This window comes from Dermatophagoides pteronyssinus, unplaced genomic scaffold (genome assembly GCF_027571235.1).
Source record: "Dermatophagoides pteronyssinus isolate colony J.1.1.1.1 unplaced genomic scaffold, Derpt_VIB-CSIC_2022.12 sq0001, whole genome shotgun sequence".
Taxonomy (NCBI): domain Eukaryota; kingdom Metazoa; phylum Arthropoda; class Arachnida; order Sarcoptiformes; family Pyroglyphidae; genus Dermatophagoides; species Dermatophagoides pteronyssinus.
In genome coordinates this window covers 5,530,216-5,548,395 of record NW_027461525.1, presented here as the reverse complement: position 1 = coordinate 5,548,395, position 18,180 = coordinate 5,530,216, and the positions used below count along the sequence as shown (strand labels likewise).

At 29.0% G+C, this 18,180-nt stretch overlaps 9 protein-coding genes across 11 annotated transcripts; 5 read left to right on the top strand and 4 right to left on the bottom strand.

The window, feature by feature from the left end:
* The first annotated feature begins 49 nt into the window (after positions 1-49).
* LOC113798427 (cyanate hydratase-like) lies at positions 50-815 on the top strand. The gene is made up of 2 exons (XM_027348968.2): positions 50-274; positions 349-815. The coding sequence occupies exons 1-2, from the start codon at positions 50-52 to the stop codon at positions 733-735; spliced, it is 612 nt and encodes a 203-aa protein (XP_027204769.1). The 3' UTR covers positions 736-815.
* Positions 816-837: 22 nt separating this feature from the next.
* LOC113798416 (DNA repair protein complementing XP-C cells homolog) lies at positions 838-2,861 on the top strand. Its single transcript, XM_027348952.2, has one exon. It carries the CDS (start codon positions 922-924, stop codon positions 2,851-2,853), a length of 1,932 nt encoding a protein of 643 aa, XP_027204753.2. The 5' UTR covers positions 838-921; the 3' UTR covers positions 2,854-2,861.
* LOC113798424 (THO complex subunit 7 homolog) lies at positions 2,781-3,929 on the bottom strand. Its single transcript, XM_027348964.2, has one exon. The coding sequence runs from the start codon at positions 3,807-3,809 to the stop codon at positions 3,048-3,050; it is 762 nt and encodes a 253-aa protein (XP_027204765.1). The 5' UTR covers positions 3,810-3,929; the 3' UTR covers positions 2,781-3,047.
* Positions 3,930-4,012: 83 nt separating this feature from the next.
* IscU (Iron-sulfur cluster assembly enzyme) lies at positions 4,013-4,796 on the top strand. The gene has a single exon (XM_075820330.1). It carries the CDS (start codon positions 4,170-4,172, stop codon positions 4,650-4,652), a length of 483 nt encoding a protein of 160 aa, XP_075676445.1. The 5' UTR covers positions 4,013-4,169; the 3' UTR covers positions 4,653-4,796.
* Positions 4,691-6,536, bottom strand: LOC113798417 (presenilin-2-like). Its single transcript, XM_027348953.2, has 2 exons — positions 6,377-6,536; positions 4,691-6,319 (listed from the first exon to the last, which is right to left on the bottom strand). The coding sequence occupies exons 1-2, from the start codon at positions 6,428-6,430 to the stop codon at positions 4,832-4,834; spliced, it is 1,542 nt and encodes a 513-aa protein (XP_027204754.2). The 5' UTR covers positions 6,431-6,536; the 3' UTR covers positions 4,691-4,831.
* A 13-nt stretch (positions 6,537-6,549) lies between these two features.
* On the top strand, positions 6,550-8,016 carry LOC113798395 (retinitis pigmentosa 9 protein homolog). Of its 2 annotated transcripts, XR_012846257.1 has the most exons (3): positions 6,550-6,754; positions 6,836-7,689; positions 7,769-8,016. XR_012846257.1 is itself a non-coding variant. In XM_027348926.2 (2 exons), exons 1-2 carry the CDS (start codon positions 6,672-6,674, stop codon positions 7,473-7,475), a joined length of 723 nt encoding a protein of 240 aa, XP_027204727.1. In that variant the 5' UTR covers positions 6,550-6,671; the 3' UTR covers positions 7,476-8,016. The 2 variants fall into 2 exon arrangements, 1 of the variants encoding a protein (XP_027204727.1); XM_027348926.2 differs by having other exon boundaries at positions 6,836-8,016.
* On the bottom strand, positions 6,836-8,209 carry LOC113798426 (uncharacterized). The gene has a single exon (XM_027348967.2). The coding sequence runs from the start codon at positions 8,207-8,209 to the stop codon at positions 7,502-7,504; it is 708 nt and encodes a 235-aa protein (XP_027204768.2). The 3' UTR covers positions 6,836-7,501.
* Positions 8,210-8,439: 230 nt separating this feature from the next.
* On the bottom strand, positions 8,440-17,999 carry anne (polyamine-transporting ATPase anne boleyn). 2 transcript variants are annotated; one of them, XM_027348948.2, is made up of 12 exons: positions 17,657-17,999; positions 16,543-16,898; positions 15,383-15,468; positions 15,142-15,309; positions 14,772-15,070; positions 14,309-14,715; positions 12,638-14,242; positions 12,364-12,557; positions 12,219-12,291; positions 11,849-12,148; positions 11,604-11,779; positions 8,440-11,546 (listed from the first exon to the last, which is right to left on the bottom strand). In XM_027348948.2, exons 2-12 carry the CDS (start codon positions 16,649-16,651, stop codon positions 11,262-11,264), a joined length of 3,702 nt encoding a protein of 1,233 aa, XP_027204749.2. In that variant the 5' UTR covers positions 16,652-16,898; positions 17,657-17,999; the 3' UTR covers positions 8,440-11,261. The 2 variants fall into 2 exon arrangements, with proteins under 2 accessions (XP_027204749.2, XP_075676339.1); XM_075820224.1 differs by lacking the exon at positions 17,657-17,999 and having other exon boundaries at positions 16,543-17,058.
* Positions 8,541-11,025, top strand: Sec23 (transport protein Sec23). Its single transcript, XM_027348951.2, has 2 exons — positions 8,541-8,771; positions 8,835-11,025. The coding sequence occupies exons 1-2, from the start codon at positions 8,541-8,543 to the stop codon at positions 10,899-10,901; spliced, it is 2,298 nt and encodes a 765-aa protein (XP_027204752.1). The 3' UTR covers positions 10,902-11,025.
* Positions 18,000-18,180: the final 181 nt, after the last annotated feature.

Sequence of the window (18,180 nt, the reverse complement as noted above, 5' to 3'; positions counted from 1 at the left end):
TGCTTTGTGTGCTCAGAATGCCCGAAATGCGCTTGCGCATTTCATTTCAATGATCTATTCACAAATGAAATTCTCATTTGGAAAGAGGAAGAATATTGAATCACCGAAAATGAATCGAAATTTATCATCATTTTTGATTCGTAACTTTTTACGTTACAATTCAACAACAACAAATTTTTTACCGAAATATTTGGCCACAAAGATTCTGCTAGATGCTAAACGTAAATCGAATCTAAAATTTGCTGATCTAGCCACTAAGCTCAATGTCAATAAGGTGAGTTTTAAATTTTTCATTGATTTGAATAATAATAACATTGGATTTTTCTTCTTTTCTTTACTTTGATTTAGGTATGGCTAACATCGGCTATACTTGGACAACATCCAATCAATGAAAATTTATCCAAAGAATTGATAAAAATTCTTAACATAAAAGATTCCGGTAATTATAAAATTGAAAATCTTATTCAAACACTTGGTTCAATACCGGATTGTCGTGGTTTGGTCAACACTTCAGTAACCAGTGATCCAGTCATTCGAAGATTACAAGAATTTCTTGATGTTTATGGTGATTCATTGAAAACATTGATTAAAGAAGAATTTGGTGATGGTATAATGTCGGCAATTGATTGTACAGTTCATTTGGATAAACAAACATCAACAATCGATAATGGTAAAGAAGATCGAATTGTAATAACAATTAATGGAAAATATTTACAATATAAACATATTGATTGATGAATGAATTGAATTGATTGATTTTTGCAAAAACACAAAATTCTGAAATTTTAAAAAACTAAAATCTTGTTATTTTTGAACTTTTTTTTCTGTTATTTGTGAGCATGCGCGTCAAAACAAAACATCACGTTTTGTTTAGTTCGGCCGGTGTATTGAATTTTGTTTTGGTTTTCGAACGTTCGAAAAATGTTACGACCAAAACGTAAATCAACAACGGTGGTTCGAAGTAAATATTTTGTCGATGATGATGGTGATGATGATTCTAGAACCAGTGATGATGATGATGGATCATCGACCAAGAAAAGAATTTCCAACAAGAAAATTAAAATATCATCAACGTCGGATACGAGAAAAAAGATTGATAAAAACGATAAAAAATTGAATGAAAAGAAGAAGAAAATGTTGAAAAAGAAAGTCGAAAATGACGATGATAACGATTCCGATGATTCGAATGATGATTGGGAAGAAGTTGAAGAAGCAAAAATATTCGATCCAGAAATTTATCAACCAAAATTACCGGAAAAAATTCAAATATCAATGAATCAATTGGGTAAGAAAACAAAGAATCCCATTGATCAAATACAGGCCGAAATTCGTCAACAAATCAATCGTATGCGTAAAGAAAATCAATTAATTCAACATAAATGTTCAATTCTGTTTGCCATTAATCGTATTCAATATTTAAATTCATTAATACAAGATCCATTGATAAAATCATTAGCATTATCAATGAATTATTTGGTGCCTGCAGATGAAAAGAATTTATCATTAGAAAAATATATTGGTATTTTTATTACAAAATTTTCCAAAAATTTCAATATAACCATATTGGAAAAACATGATTACAGTATTGATTTATATCAGGAACTTTTAAAAAGTTTTGAACAAAAAAAAATCGAATATAATTTAATTATAAATCTGATGATAATATCGATATTACGAATGTCAAATCAAATGGTTCGATTATGTTATCTAATCGATGCGTTACCGATAAAACCACCGATGAATTTATTGTCAACCAGCAGCAGCAGCAATGATTCTGTCGTTACTAAATCAAAATCAAAATCTACTGAAAATGATGAGACAACAACAACAAAAGAATTTTACTGGATCGAAATATTCGATAATGATCATAATCGTTGGATTTGTTATGATTATCATCCACATAGGATTTATGATAAACCGAAAAAAATTTCGGAAAATTTCCCAATAAAACAACCAACATATATTTTTGCAATTGATAATGATGGAAATATTTCGGAAATAACTGCACGTTATGTACAAGATTGGCATTCGAATCAAATACGTAAACGTCGTTTGACGGATGGTTGGCTGGAGGAAACATTGAATATTTTTGATAATAATGGAAAACATACCCGTTATAAAGAGGCTGATAATTTGGAATTTGAAAAAATTTCTCAGCAAATAGAATTACCAAAAAAATTGTCTGATTATAAGAATCATCCATTATTTGTTTTGGAAAAAGATTTATTAAAATATCAGGCCATATATCCACCAGATTCACCACCATTAGGTTTTTTCCGTAATCAACCTGTTTATTCAAGAAATTGTGTACATATACTTAAATCAAGGGAAACATGGTTACGTGATGCACGTACAGTTAAACCCGATGAACAACCATATAAAATTGTTCAATCAAGATTTAAATGGAAAGTTAACCCAGGTGAACAACCGGAAAAAGAAATGATTGGCGTTTATGGTGAATGGCAAACACAACCATTTGAACCACCAATCGCTCGAAATGGTCAAGTTCCACGTAATAATTATGGAAATGTTGATTTATTTAAAAAATCAATGTTACCTATTGGTACTGTTCATTTACAATTACCCGGGTTATTACGTTTAGCAAATCGTTTAAAAATTGATTGTGTACCGGCTATTGTTGGTTTTGAAGGTACTTGTAGCTCACATCCAGTTTTAGATGGTTATGTTGTTTGTAAAGAATATAAAGATATATTAATTGATGCATGGCAACAAGATCAAAAATTACAAAGAGAAAGAGAACAAGAAAAATGTTTAAAACGTATAATGGAAAATTGGAAACGTTTAATTAGTGGTTTGATTATAAAAAGAAAATTAAAAATTAAATATGGTTGAATTTTTTTCAATCAAAAAAAAAAAAATTCAAGATTTTAATTCAAATATTTATCCAAAATGTTAATTTGATGATAAGTAGATTTATGATAAAGATTTTGCTGTTGTTGTTGTTTTTAAAATTCAACAATAAGCTATTCGCAAAACTATAAATGGAGAAAAATTTTGTACAAAAACAAAAAAACAAACAAACAAAATCAATTAGTTTCCATTGAAATTGGTTCTTTTGTTGTTGTTGTTGATGATGATTGTAGATTATCATCATCCAGCGCATGTTGTTGTTGTCCATGGTGATTATTATTATCAGCCAGTAATGTTGTATCCGAATTTTGAACATTGTTTTCTTCATCCAAAACATTTTGTAATTGATGTGATGCCGATAATAACAATTGAAATTGACGTCTTCGTTTTTCTAATTTCGATTCAATTTGATTATTAATCTTTTGTAATGTTTGTATTTCATTTTCCAAAACATTTAATTTGATTTGTGTTTCCTGTGTACTTGGATGTTGTTCAATAATTTGTGCAATATTATCATAATCAAGTTTATATCGACGAATTTGTTTAGCATGTGCTAATTCAGCTTTACATACGGATAATTTTTCACGTGCATCTTGAATAGATTTTTCAATATTTTTATACATATTTTCATAATTATCAAGTTCATTGGTTATCATTTTTATTGTTTGAACTGATTTAGCCATTGCCAATTCTGATTGATCAATTACATTCAATAAACGTTCCGCTGATAATTCACATTCTAATTCAGATTCATTATCATTATAACACCATAATATAAATTGTTTAATTAAATTAGTTATTTTACGATCATCACCAATACCATCACCATCGATCATTAATTTTCTTTTCATAATATCATCATCGTTCATTATTTGTAACAATTTATTTGATAATGATGGAATCATTTTTGAATCATTTGCAGTTGGTGTTGAATTCATTTTATTTATTTATTTAAAAAAAATTAATATTTTCTAAAAAAAAGTTAATAATTTTCTCAAACATCTGATTATTGAACATTAAACATTCGAATATCTGTCACCGATACTATCGATTATTTGGGTGATGGTGGTAATAAAATCCAAAATGAATGTTTTTTTTTGGGCAACCTTGTTGTGCGATTTAACCACTACCACCACCGCCATCATCATAACAATAATCACAACCAAAAACAAATCCGAATTGAATGAAACGAAAAAAAAAATTCTGAAAATTGCGTCGATCGACTAAAAAAGATTCTTTATATAATCATCAACAAAATATTCAATCCATTTTTGTCAAAGACATTTTTGTTGAACGCAATGTCGAAGCAAATTTTTTTCAAACAATCATCGATAATCACAAAAATATTGTTGACACCATCATCATCACGATTATATCATGAAAAAGTGATTGATCATTATGAAAATCCCAGAAATGTCGGTTCATTGGATAAAAATGATAAAGATGTTGGTACTGGATTGGTTGGTGCACCGGCATGTGGTGATGTAATGAAATTACAAGTAAAAATTGATGAAAATGGTAAAATTATTGATGCAAGATTTAAAACGTTTGGTTGTGGTTCGGCAATTGCATCCAGTTCATTAGCCACCGAAATGATCAAAGGAAAAACAATCGATGAAGCATTACAGATAAAAAATACTAATATTGCAAAAGAATTATCATTACCGCCGGTTAAATTGCATTGTTCAATGTTGGCCGAAGATGCTATAAAAGCTGCAATTAAAAATTATAAAGTTAAACGACAATCATTAGAACAGAATGGTAGTAGTAGTAAAAATTAATCTAGAAAAAACAAAAACAAAACAATTTTGAAAAATGATTTTGATATGAAAAACATGTTTTTTATTCAAATTTTTGTTTGTAAATCATTGAATGAAATCAACCTGACTTGTTTGTGATAAATAAAGATTATTGTTGTTGTTTTCTGTTGTTTTTTGCTAAATAAATTGATCAAAATTAATCAAATATAAATTAAAGAATCTTGTAGTGAATCAGAAAATGGTTGTACCAATGTTGATGTTGAAAAATAAAATATCAAACCAAATGCTATTGAAATTGGTAATGCTGGTAATGCTTTACGAAAAATAGCCAATAATAATAATGTTAAACAAAGTCCGATAAGTATGGCAACAAAACAAGATAATGTTGTATTCCAATCACCATATGATGATGCTTTACCAACCAATACTGAATAGAATATAAAATCACCTAAACCAAGTTTAACACCACGTTCTTCTTCATCATCTTCACTATCACTTCTAAATCCATTTGATGAATTATTATGAATATTGTATTGTTGTTCGGTGGATGATTGATTTAATTGTTGTGATGATTCGGATGTTGATGGTTGATTTCTTCTTGCTGTAGAACTATGATGATCATTATGTGATGAAGGTGGTGGTGGTGGTGGATGATTTTCAACATCAGCCATCGTACCAACCGTATAGGCAACTGCTGATGAATATATCAAAGCAGGAAATATTGATTCATTACGTTCCTGTGCAGTTTCGACTAAAATTCTTAATGGTCCATTTGGACATAATACAGCAACCAAATCCCAAACCGATATAACACCAAGTACAACCCAAACTGTCCAATCTGGTAAAAATTTTATAAATACCAATGCCATTAATGCTGAAATCATAATCAAATATCCTTGTTGAAGTATTAATGGTCCTTTCCAATGAATACAAATCATTCCAACAACACCAAAATTCCATAAGAAAAAAAATATTGTAAAAACATCAACAGGAATGTTATAAGCGCGTAAAACTTCATTCAAATACATAAATGTGAATAGAAACAAAAGCATCAATGAAGACATTACCAACCATCCATGAATTACTTTGTAACAACGAAATTTATATAAAACAATCAATACGGTTGTCATTACGATAATCACTGCAAGAAGAATGAAAGCATTGGCAAATGATTGCCATATTTTGGTTGTTGGTGCTACATTTTGATCAGTAAATGGAGTATAAATCATATAAACATTTGTTGATCTATACGATGTTATTGTATTCATTGTAGCAACCACCACTAACATACATAATGATACCGGTATGAATAATTTGATGACATGTTTGGCACCATATTTAAGTTCTTCATCATGCTCAACATCATCATCATCATCATCATCATCATTGTCATTATCATCATTATTACCATTATTTGCATCAATTTCGAATAAACGGTGTGGAAAATTTTCATTATCAACAATGCCACGAGATGCTCGAGCATCGTTTGTTGGCTGTTGAATTTGTTCATTTTCAATTAAACGTTGAGGACTTTGGCCAGAAATCATTACAGATGAATCATTTTGTTGAGCAAGAGGCCGACGAACTTTACGTTTTCGATTAGAATCTTTTCCATTTTGATTTGATGGTTGTACAATCGGCTCTACATCATCATGGATATTCATTGGAGCCAGTTCGATTGATTGAAACTTTAATAAGAAAAGATTTTAATTTTAATTATTTCATTTAGTAAATTTGTCGCTTACTTTCGGATCAATAATACTATTATTCATCAAAGTAACATTAGATTCTAACGACATCGAAATAAAAAAAAGAAAATGGTAAAATTATTAAAGAAAAAAATGAAATTCTAATTATAAAAATGACAGCATTGATGATTCGATGTGGGCGTAATCGAATAGCATTGCCATCTATCGATAATAATTTTTCTCATTTTTTGTGTTGTTTACATCGAATTTATCGAATAATATTTTGGATTTTATTAATTCGATAATTCGTTTGTTTTAATGATTTTTTTTTATTTGGAATTGAAAAAAAAGAATGTCCGAAACAAAATTGACGAAAAAGAAATCATCGAAAATTGATGAAAAATTACTCGACACAATAAAACATTATGATTCTTTGTATGAATGATTTTTATATACATGTGGATCAATTTGATTTAAGATTTTTTTTTTTTGATTATTGATTTTGATTCTATATAGCTATGAACAGCCTCCACCTGGACTAATTAAAGAGGATGATGAAGAAAAACCAGAAGATTCTATACCGGATAGACCAGAAAATCAAGCTGCCAGGGAATTTTTAGCAAAAGCTCCAACCAAAGGTTTATGGATGCCATTAGGTAAAGAAGTAAAAGTAATGAAATGTTGGCGTTGTAAAATATATGGACATCGTAGTGGTGATAAAGAATGTCCATTATTTATGTCCGGTAATCGTGCAATGGAAGAATTTCGTCATGCACATGAAGATCCAATGTATAATTATATTAAAGAACAAGAATTACGTGATAAAATTAAAAAAGTAGAAATGTTAAAAGCATTATTAAAATCTGAAGATAAACATTGTGGAAAAAAACGAAAAAAGAAACGATCATCTTCATCGAGAAAAAAGAAAGAAAAAACAATTTCACGTCATAAACATCGACAGCAAAAATCTTCGTCATCATCATCCTTAGAATCAGATTCTTCATCATCATCGTGTTCATCATCATCGTCGTCGTCGTCGTCGTCGTCGTCAGATGATGATGATGATCATCACTCAAAAAGACATAAGAAAATAAGAAAAAAAGAAAATCATAAAAAACATGAATCGAAGAAACACAAATCGATAAAAAAGAAATAATTCGAATGAATTTATTCATCTTATAATCAAAAGTTTTGTCTAATATTAATCATTTTCAATAATTTACTATGATTTTTTAAATAATCATCATCTTTGTTGATATTGTTTGTATTGATTGAACATTGTCCATCATTATTATGATTATTACCATCATCATTATCATTACCATGATCGATAACAGGAATTTTCATTTTATAATGACAATCAATAGTTGGTAATATATAAAATGTTTGATAATCACAAATAAACACTAATAATGATCCATTAATAACTTCAATCGTACAACAATTTAGTTTTGGATCCAAACAGATTTGTTCTTCAATCACACCATCAATTAATTCGATTGAATTTTCCGCTATTATAAACATATGTGATAATGAACCTTTTAATTGTAAAAATGATGGACGTTTAAATGTAAAACCATGATATGTTTCATCGAATACATAGATTTCGGTATTATTATTTTCAGCCAAAATTAATATATTTGATTCTTTTGTTGAAAATGAATGTGTTTCCATTAAATAATTATAATGATTTGTAAGTAATTGATCTTCAGGTGAATAATTTAACCAATTTAATCTGTTTGGATTATTTTTCGGTTGAATTGCTTGTTGTTGTAATTGTCGAATATTATTTAATAATGAATAAATATCATAAATATCATTAAATGTTCCGGTTAAAATGCCAAAAGGTGTTAATGTTTTTCCATCACTATGATAAAGCAATAATTCCATATTCTAATAATAACCTCTTGATTACAATAAAACCAATCAAATGTTGAAATTTTCATTCATTTTGAAATTATTTGTTTAATTTTTTAAATTAATAAATTTAAAAAAATTAAAAACAAAAAAAAATTAATAATTTTTTTTAAAAAATAAATTACAAAAATATTGAACAATAGATGGCAACATTATCGAAAAAAAAACAATAAGGTGACGTGTAGCAGATTTTTTTCGATACATTTTTGTTTCGTTGTCGTTTTCTTCTTCTTCATTCATCTTCATCAAGCCGCAATAAGCGACAAATACCGCTTTTCACAAGATTGAAAATCATTGATACATCATGGAAGAATATATTGAATCGATGGAAGATCGTGATGGTATCCGGTTCAATTGGAATCGTTGGCCACAAACTAGAGTTGAAGCTGCCAAAGTTGTACTTCCATTAGGTTGTTTATTTACACCATTGAAAGAAACTCAACGTGATTCTGCTGCTGCACCATCTTCGCTTCAATATGAACCGGTTGTTTGTGCACGTCCTAATTGTCGATCCATTTTGAATCCTTATTGTCAGGTTTGTGTTTTATATGCAAATATAATCGTATTAAAATTGATCGGAAAAATTTATTTACATTAGGTGGATTATCGTGCTAAAATTTGGGTTTGTCCATTTTGTTTGAATCGAAATTCATTTCCAAATCATTATCATCAAATAACTGAAACATATAAACCAGCCGAATTGGGCCATTCTACTGTTGACTATGTTATATTGCGAGCACCAATCAGTACGCCACCAATTTTCGTTTACGTTATCGATACCTGTATCGATGAAGAAGAATTGAATGCATTGAAAAGTTCCATACTAAGTTCATTGAAATTATTACCACCCAATTCATTAGCATGTTTGATTACATTCGGTCGAATTGTTAGTCTATGGGAAATCAATACAAATTTACGATCGTTTGTATTCAAAGGAAGCAAAGATTATACAGCTAAACAATTACAAGAATGGTTGGGTATTCGAAATGCTGTACAACAAACTCCGCAACCAATGCAACAGCATCCTAATTCGCCAATAAATGTCAACAAAACAAATATGGCACATAAATTTCTTCAACCAATTTCACAAGCAGATTTTATTCTAAATGATATTATCAATCAGATAACACGCGATTCATGGCCAACTCCACAGGCAAAACGTCCACTTCGAGCTACTGGAGCTGCTTTATCAATCGCTATCAGCCTGTTAGAAATAACATATCCAAATTGTGGTGCACGAATAATGATGTTCATTGGTGGACCATGTACTACTGGTCCTGGAATGATTATCGATGATGATCTTAAAAATACTATTCGTTCACATCATGATATTGAAAAAGATAATTGTAAATATATGAAAAAAGCAATGAAACATTATCAAGCATTAGCACAACGAGCTGCTGTTAATGGCCATACAATCGATATCTATTCATGTGCACTTGATCAAACTGGTTTACATGAAATGAAATATTGTGTTAATTCAACTGGTGGTCTAATGATAATGTGCGATTCATTTGATTCGAATTTATTTAAATTATCATTATCACGTGTGTTTGCCAAAGATAAAGAAGATCGATTAAAAATGGCTTTTAATGCTGTTGTTGAAATAAAAACATCACGTGAATTGAAAGTTTCCGGTTGTATTGGTTCGTGTGTTTCGATGAATGTTCGAAATCAATATGTTTCGGATACAGAAATCGGAATCGGAAATACTGCACAATGGAAATTTTGTTCACTTACTTCAAGTTCGACAACTTCATTTTATTTCGATATTGTACAAACACAGGCAACCAATCAGCAACAATATGGATTCATTCAATTTGTTACACAATATCAAGGAATAGATGGATATCGCCATGTACGCGTAACGACAGTTGGACGAGAATTTAGCAATACTGATTTTGCATTCGATCAAGAAAGTGCTTGCGTTTTATTGGCACGTTTAGCATGTCATCGGGCACAAACCGAAGCTAATGGGCCAGATGTTCTTCGTTGGTTGGATAGAAATTTGATACGTCTTTGTCAACGTTTTGGTGAATATAACAAAGAATCACCAGAAAGTTTTCGATTAGGTCCATTGTTTAGTATGTTTCCACAATTTATATTTCATCTACGTCGATCACAATTTATACAAGTTTTTAACAATTCTCCCGATGAAACATCATTTTATCGTCATTCATTATTTCGTGAAGATACCTATAATTCATTGGTAATGATACAGCCAACTTTACTTGCATATTCTTTCAATGAACCAACACAACCAGTAATGTTAGATACATCAAGTATTCATCCAGAACGAATTCTAATGATGGATACATTCTTTCAAATTGTTATATTTCATGGTGAAACTATTGCTGCTTGGCGTAATGCCAAATATCATGAACAATCTGGATATGAAGCTTTTGCTCAATTACTTGCAGCACCGGTTAAAGATGCTCAAGATTTAATGTTAAATCGATTCCCGTTGCCTAGATATATTGTTTGCGATCAAGGATCATCGCAAGCACGATTTTTATTGTCAAAAGTAAATCCATCACTAACACATAATTCTGCAGCCGGTTTCTATGGTGATCGTGCTCAAGCTCCTGTCTTGACCGATGATGTTTCTTTTGAATTATTTATGGAACATCTTAAAAAATTAGTTGTATCATCAGCTTCAAATTAATGCAATTATTATTTGTTTTGATTGAAATTGTTTTGCAAAATAATGATGTCGCATTTGTTTGTTTTTTTTAAAAAAAAGGATAAAATTTTTAATTAAATTATTAAACTGGTATAATTTTTATTTATATAGTAAATTTGTCCAAAGTTGAATGGTGTTGAATTAATGTAAAAGAAATTTTGAACAATTAGTAGAATAATATCATTTAGTTTTTTAGAAAATAAATAAAATTTCAAAATTACAATTAATGATAAAGGATTTTTTTTTTTTGTATAGGGTAATATCATTTGGATGGATCGAATGTTATATAATAATTTAAAAAATTTAGAAAAAAAAACAAGCTCAACAAATAAAGAAATAGCATTAAACTTGTAAATAAGATCCATGAAAATGATGATCACCATTTTGCAATAGATTTGTATTAGATTGTGTAGATTTTTCTGTATTCAATGAATCTTTTGATGAAATCATACCATTTGAATCTGTTTTTTCAATTGTTTTTTCGAATGAATAAGGTGGTAACCATAATGTATTTTTATTTGTTTCTTTATCTAATGTTTTATATAATGATGATGATTCCGATGATTTATTCAAAGATTTGAACCAATGTGAAGATTTTTTAAATAAAAAGTAATCCACAACAATCACCTGGATCGAAAATCAAATTAATAATTGAATTCTAATGGATTATTAAAAAAAATTTACCTCTAAAAATATAGCCAAAATGAAATGTGCCAATGCAAGAAGTATCATTGTAATTCTAAATTCCAAAGTTACATGTTTCATATAAAGTTCAAAAAAATTGGCTATAAATGCCGGTGGATAGACGACCAACACTACAGTTAGAATTGTCATTACAATAAGCGAAAGAAGAAATAATTCTAATAGAATTTAAAAAAAAATTAATCATTATAAAACAAAATAATTTTTCAGATATGAAAAATAATTACGATTCGTATATAAAGGCTGTCGATATGGTTTGCCTTTAGAAAAAACAACAGCCAATGTAATATATTGAAATACAGATGAAGCGAATAAAGCATAATTATCATGACTTGCTAGATCATCATCATTATTGTTGGTAACATGTGGTTGATACCATGGTTCTTGTTTAACAATTATTATTGACAATACTTGCATTATAGTGACTAAAATGATTTGTAATACAATCGAAGCTAATGGCGTTAATCCAATTAATGATGAAGGCGGTGGATCACGATCCAATCGTTTAAATGCTCTATTTCGACCAACTGTAATAAATTTAAAATTGTTAAAAAAAATTCAATTCAAGAATACCAATTTGTTAATAATGATACGTACATAACATGACAAAAAGTGTTATTAAAAATAGATCGATATAAAGGAATTCTTTGTCGGTTAAATTTGAATAAAACTGTAAAAATTTTTTTTGAAAAAAAACCAATCAGATTTAAGAAAAATACACATTTTTTTTAATATAACAAACCGTATAAAGAATTATCACAGAAATAAATTGAGTAAGACTATAACAAGCCATATATTTAAGAATACCGAAAGCAGTAACAATTGATGCACGACCTTCTCGTATCAAAGTTGGAATACAAGAAATATTTGGCCTTTTCGATGTAAATGGTGATGCAACCGATGCTTCAGTTTCGGATAATGAAACGCCTGCATGAGCTGTAGAAGAAATTACAAGATATTTTTTTGAAAAAAAATGTCCAAAAAATTTTTTTTTTTTTTGTTGTTGGATAAAATACCTGCTTTGAGTGCACCACAATCATTAGCACCATCGCCACACATTCCAACATAATAGCCAATTTCTTGTAACAATTCAATTAGAAATTGTTTTTGTTCCGGTGACATACGTGCAAACACTGTACCACGAACAGCAACTCTTTTCAATACATCTGGATAATGTTCACGTAAAATATGAAATGTTTTTCCACTGACAGCAACATGTGTTTTTTCACGTTCATTCAATGCTGATAATTTATAATTAACAGAATCGGAAATATGTGCAGCGTTAGCAAATTTCCAATGAAGTTTCGGACAATCAGCATTCACAGTTTCTGGATCAATTTCCAATAGAATTACTTTATGCCATGGTTGTATCATTGAACATTCACGTGCAACGCTTAAAGCTGTCAACATATTATCACCAGTTACCATAACAGTTCGAATGTTGGCTCTAATCAATGTTTCAATAACATCGGTTGTTTCGGATTTCAACATATTACCCATGACCAACAAACCAAGAAATGTTAGATTTTTTTCCAAATCTTCTCGTGATGCTCGTTGCATTTTATGATAATTTAATGATGTAAGTGGTCGATAAGCAAGTCCTAAAACACGATATCCTTTTTCAGTATATTCTTGAAGCGTTGTTGTATAATCGGATGGTAATGTAGTTGGATCACATAACGAAGCAATCATTTCAGGTGAACCTTTTGCATATAATTCAAATCGAGTTCCATTAATTTGTCGTACAACAACACTCATTCGTTGAAGACTTGATGAAAATGGAAATTGTCGAATGATACCGACTTCTTTGTTTTCATAATCAATTTTAGGACGAACTACACTTGGAGCCAATAAATCATATTTGGAACTATCATTTACTTCTGGTTCTTCTAATACCCATCCAGTAGCTTCGAACATTTTTTGATCCAAAGGATCGCCAATCATTTTTCCTTCAATCAATGTTAACGAATGACAGGATGCAAGACTGATCAACAAAGGGCCACATTCAAGATCGTTAACCAAATCGGTGATTGGTTTGCCAAATTGATTCAACGAATTATTTATTGGAACAATTTCAGAAAAACTTAAATCATCTTCGGTTAATGTTCCAGTTTTATCAAAACAAACACAATTAATACAGCCACTAATGTTGATCGAACGTGGTGAAATACAAAATATTTCCGATTCACGTAAACGTGATTGAGCAAACACTACGCCAATAGTCATTGCAGCCGGTAAAGCTGGTGGTATTACAATCGTAATCAAATCCAATGCTTTGATCACAATACTTTGCCAATTAACACCACGTTGTGTTTTCAAAACGACCGTATAAATAAAACCAACTAAGGCCATCATTGCTAAAAATCCAACAAATTTATGTATATGACGATTTAATTTAAAATCCACCGGTTTTGGAAACATTATCGAACGAACCAGTTCACCTTTGGCTGTTTGATAACCAATTCGAATAACAACAGCTCGAACTTTAACATTATTATAATAACGTGTTTGTATTACTTTTGTACCACAAAATAATGTATGTTTTGCATGTTCTTTAGCATTATAGGTCATTTGTAACGATGTACTTGGTAATGGTGTTTTTGTTACTGGAACACTTTCACCTGGAATTTGATTTAAGTCAAAATCAGAATAAAATAAAATAAAATAAAATATTGTTTTTCACTTACCAGTAAGCATTGATTCATTAACAATAACATTACCAGAAATCAAAACAGCATCACATTGCATTGTACAACCAAATGATGGTACTTCAATAATATCACCAGGAACTAATTGTGTTGATTCAATTTTTTCATAACAATCTTCTTTTGCTCGACAAACATTAACCGTATCGGTACCTTGAACAGTATCATGTAATTGTTTTTGATTTCTTCGAGTTTGTATAACACTAGATGTAAGTGATAATGCTGACATAACAACAATACATGTTGCATAATAATAATAACTATCACATGTCCAAACAATTAGGCTAAATACTTGAAATATATAAAATGGTTCCAACACTTCTTGAAATAATATTTGCGTAATAGTTTGCACTGTTACTTCAATTTCATTCATTCCGTAGATTTTTCTCCTAAACAAATTTTATAATTAATTAATGAATTGAATGCTGATTCACTTGATTCTTACCTTTGTTTTTGTTCTAAAGCAGTCAGGCCTTTTTGATTATAAAAATATGTACATTTAATATCTTTGTCCAAGCCACGTACTTTATAAAATTCTTTTGAATCATTATCCCAAACATAACGAACTTTTTTATTTTCAAAATATATGATCGAATCAACCATTTCAAATTGACCATTTGATTTCGGTATGACTGAACAACCGGATGATGATGATGAAGAATTTGTGCTACCAATTTGATGATAAATTAATTGATCATTCATAGTATGCATAACATTTTCGGTAAATTTTTGCATAAAATGATCCTATTTTTTTGTTTGGAAATTATTATTAAAATAAAAAATCTCGATGATATACATTGAAAAAAAATACTTACAATAAGCAAAACTTTTTTAGCTTTTTCAAGCGAACATTGATTGTGCGTACAGTATAACATCCAATGAGGTTTCCAATGAAAAATAAGCCGTAATATTCCAAAAGTAAAAATGATTATAGTCCATGTTAGAAAAGTTTTAAATGTATTAGGCATAAAGCCATAGATTTCCTATGGAATCATTTTTTGATTGATAAGAATTTAATTAAGGATTTTTTTACATAAAAACAAACAAAATACTTACCATTTGATCTTCATCTTCAGCATTAATATATTTCAAATCTGGTCGAATTGGTGGTGGATTTACCTTTTTCGATTTGAATGCTGCATCTGATTTTGAACGGGCACAATTATTATTATTAATTTTATCATTATTATTGTTCATGCCGGACATTTTATTAGAAGTAAATTCAAAAAAAAAAAAAAACAAAACAGATAAGTGAAATTTGATGCAAACAAACAAACTAACGAAAACGGAACGTATTATTTCAAAAAAAAAAAAAGAAACACATCCAATCATCAATTATTAGATAATTGATTTTGGGTTAATTGATTGGTACCAGATATGTTAATCAATCAATCAATCAGAAAATATTTATCATAACACGTTGTGATTTTTGTCAATTTTTAAAAAATGTCATCATTTACCAAACAATAGATATAAATATAGATAATATATCAAAACACTCGAAAAAAAAGTAGTAACAACAATCAAATCAATCAATCAACTACACATTCTCTTATTTTTGTGTGTTTCAATGCAACAACAGTCAAAATCAATTCCATTTGAAACAATTGCTTGGAAAAAATAGAAAACATTTGTTGATTTTTGACATTGATTTTTTCCCCAAATAACATATAATTAATTACACACAGAAAAAAAACAACAGTTATAAATTATTAGCTGAATAATATTCAAATGAAAAAAAAATGTTTGCATTTTGTTCAATCACTTGTTATTATTGTTTTCATTGATTAACACACACACACAGGTTTTTTTTCTAATTGATTATCATCATCAAGAAACTAGAAAAAATAAAATAAAATAAATCCGTTGTCGTTGTCCATGTGATATGATCACTATATGTTTTTTGGTTTGTGGCTAGGTTTTTTTTCCTCGAAATAAATTATTTTTATTATTATGTTCTCGAATTGAACCTCAACAAAAAAAAGAAAAAATGTTTTCAAATGAAAAAAAAACTAAAGCCATCACACTAATTGTTTTCTAATCTTTTATAGAGTTATGTGATTGTTGGATGAAATCAAACAACCAGAAAAAAGATCATAAAATTTAAAAAATGTGACGGTAATTAAAAAACTATGCAACAAAAGCGACATATAAATACTTTTCTGGGCACAGATATAATTACAAATTACAAAAAAGAAAAAAGAAAAGATGTTTACCTTTATCATTTTTATTATTATTATTTTGGTTGAATGTATTGTATAATTTTGGCTGAAGAAATTCTCGTTCGCTTGGTTGATAACAATCATCTGCTTCGAAAACACTCATCCGTTCGATTTTATTTTATTTTTTGATTGGTGTTTTTATTCTCGTTTTCTGATTGATTGATTGTTTGATTGGAACAACAGCTTTTGTGTGTTGAGAAATTCGGATTCGATCTGATCGAATTGAAGAAGAAATTACTAATTGCACTTGATTATGAATGATGATGATGATTATTATTGTTGAAGAAATTTTGATTCAAATATTAAATTATTTTTGTAAAATCTGGTGACAAATAAACGACGACATCAACCTGTGTGTGTGACAATAAAAAACAAAATAAAGATTAAAAGCCAAACATAATAACAACAAACAAATAAATCGTAATCAATCGTTTCAGCAACAAACGACCACCACCAGGAAAAAAAATCATATGAGTGTGTGTTTGTTTGTTTTTGATTGAAAAATTGAAAAAAAACAAGATTTTCATCGAATCACTTCCTTTGTTTTTTGTTTTGTTTGTTATTGTTGTTAGATATGATCGATTAAGCAATTCGATTCCTATTTTAAGTTATTTTTTTTACTAATAAAAAATTTTATCGTTTTAAAAAAATTGAATCGTATATTTTTGGTGTTTAAAAAGGTGATTTTTTGGAAATCGAATCACGTGTTAGGGGTGGAGGGAAAGGAAAAAAAAATTTACTTTTGAACTTTAAATATCAAAAAAATAAAAATCGGTTACTTTAAAGTTTAAAAACATGTGTGTGTGACCGTGATTTTAACGATGATAATGATGATGAATTTTGTAAAAAAGAAATAATAAAAAAGTATTTTCTACACATACATTTTATCTTAAAACATCCAGTAATTGAAAACTAAACTAAACTAAACTAAACTAAAAATGTGTATTGCACATTTATTATTTCATATGAAATCTATATCAATCTAATCATAAAAAATCGCTTGATTCAATTCGCCATGTATACACTAAAAAAAACGATGATAAAATGATAAGGAACACACACACACGCACACAAATATTTTTGTTTCAATTTGAAAAAACAAACTTACTTTTTGAAATCAATTGAATTCAAATAACGAAAAAAAATGTTGATAATATTTATCTAAGCAAGGCAATCATTGAATGTGTTTGATATTTGATTGTATATATGATCAATACATCCTTTTAATAATCATAAAAAATGGTGGTGTGGTTCGCAATGATGATGGATGGATGGATGTTTTATTTTTTTTGTTGCATTCGAAATCCGAATCCGAACAACGTTTTCTCAACAAGAATGATGATGATGATATCTTGCCTTTTTGGTGACAGAATGTGTGTATGTTTTGTTGTTGGATAAAACGAACAAAACGACAATAACAATCATTACAAAAACCGATGCTCTTGATACTGCGCAAGCTTGTTGTATCATTTGTTTATGTTTTATATTTTCATCATCACAATGTTATTGGTATACACAATAATATAAAAATATTTCAGTATAAGTATATCTTGGCGCCAATTATATATTGGGCGTCATTTATATACCACTACTATGCATATTTGCTCCAATTTCTGCTGTTGTTTGATGAGA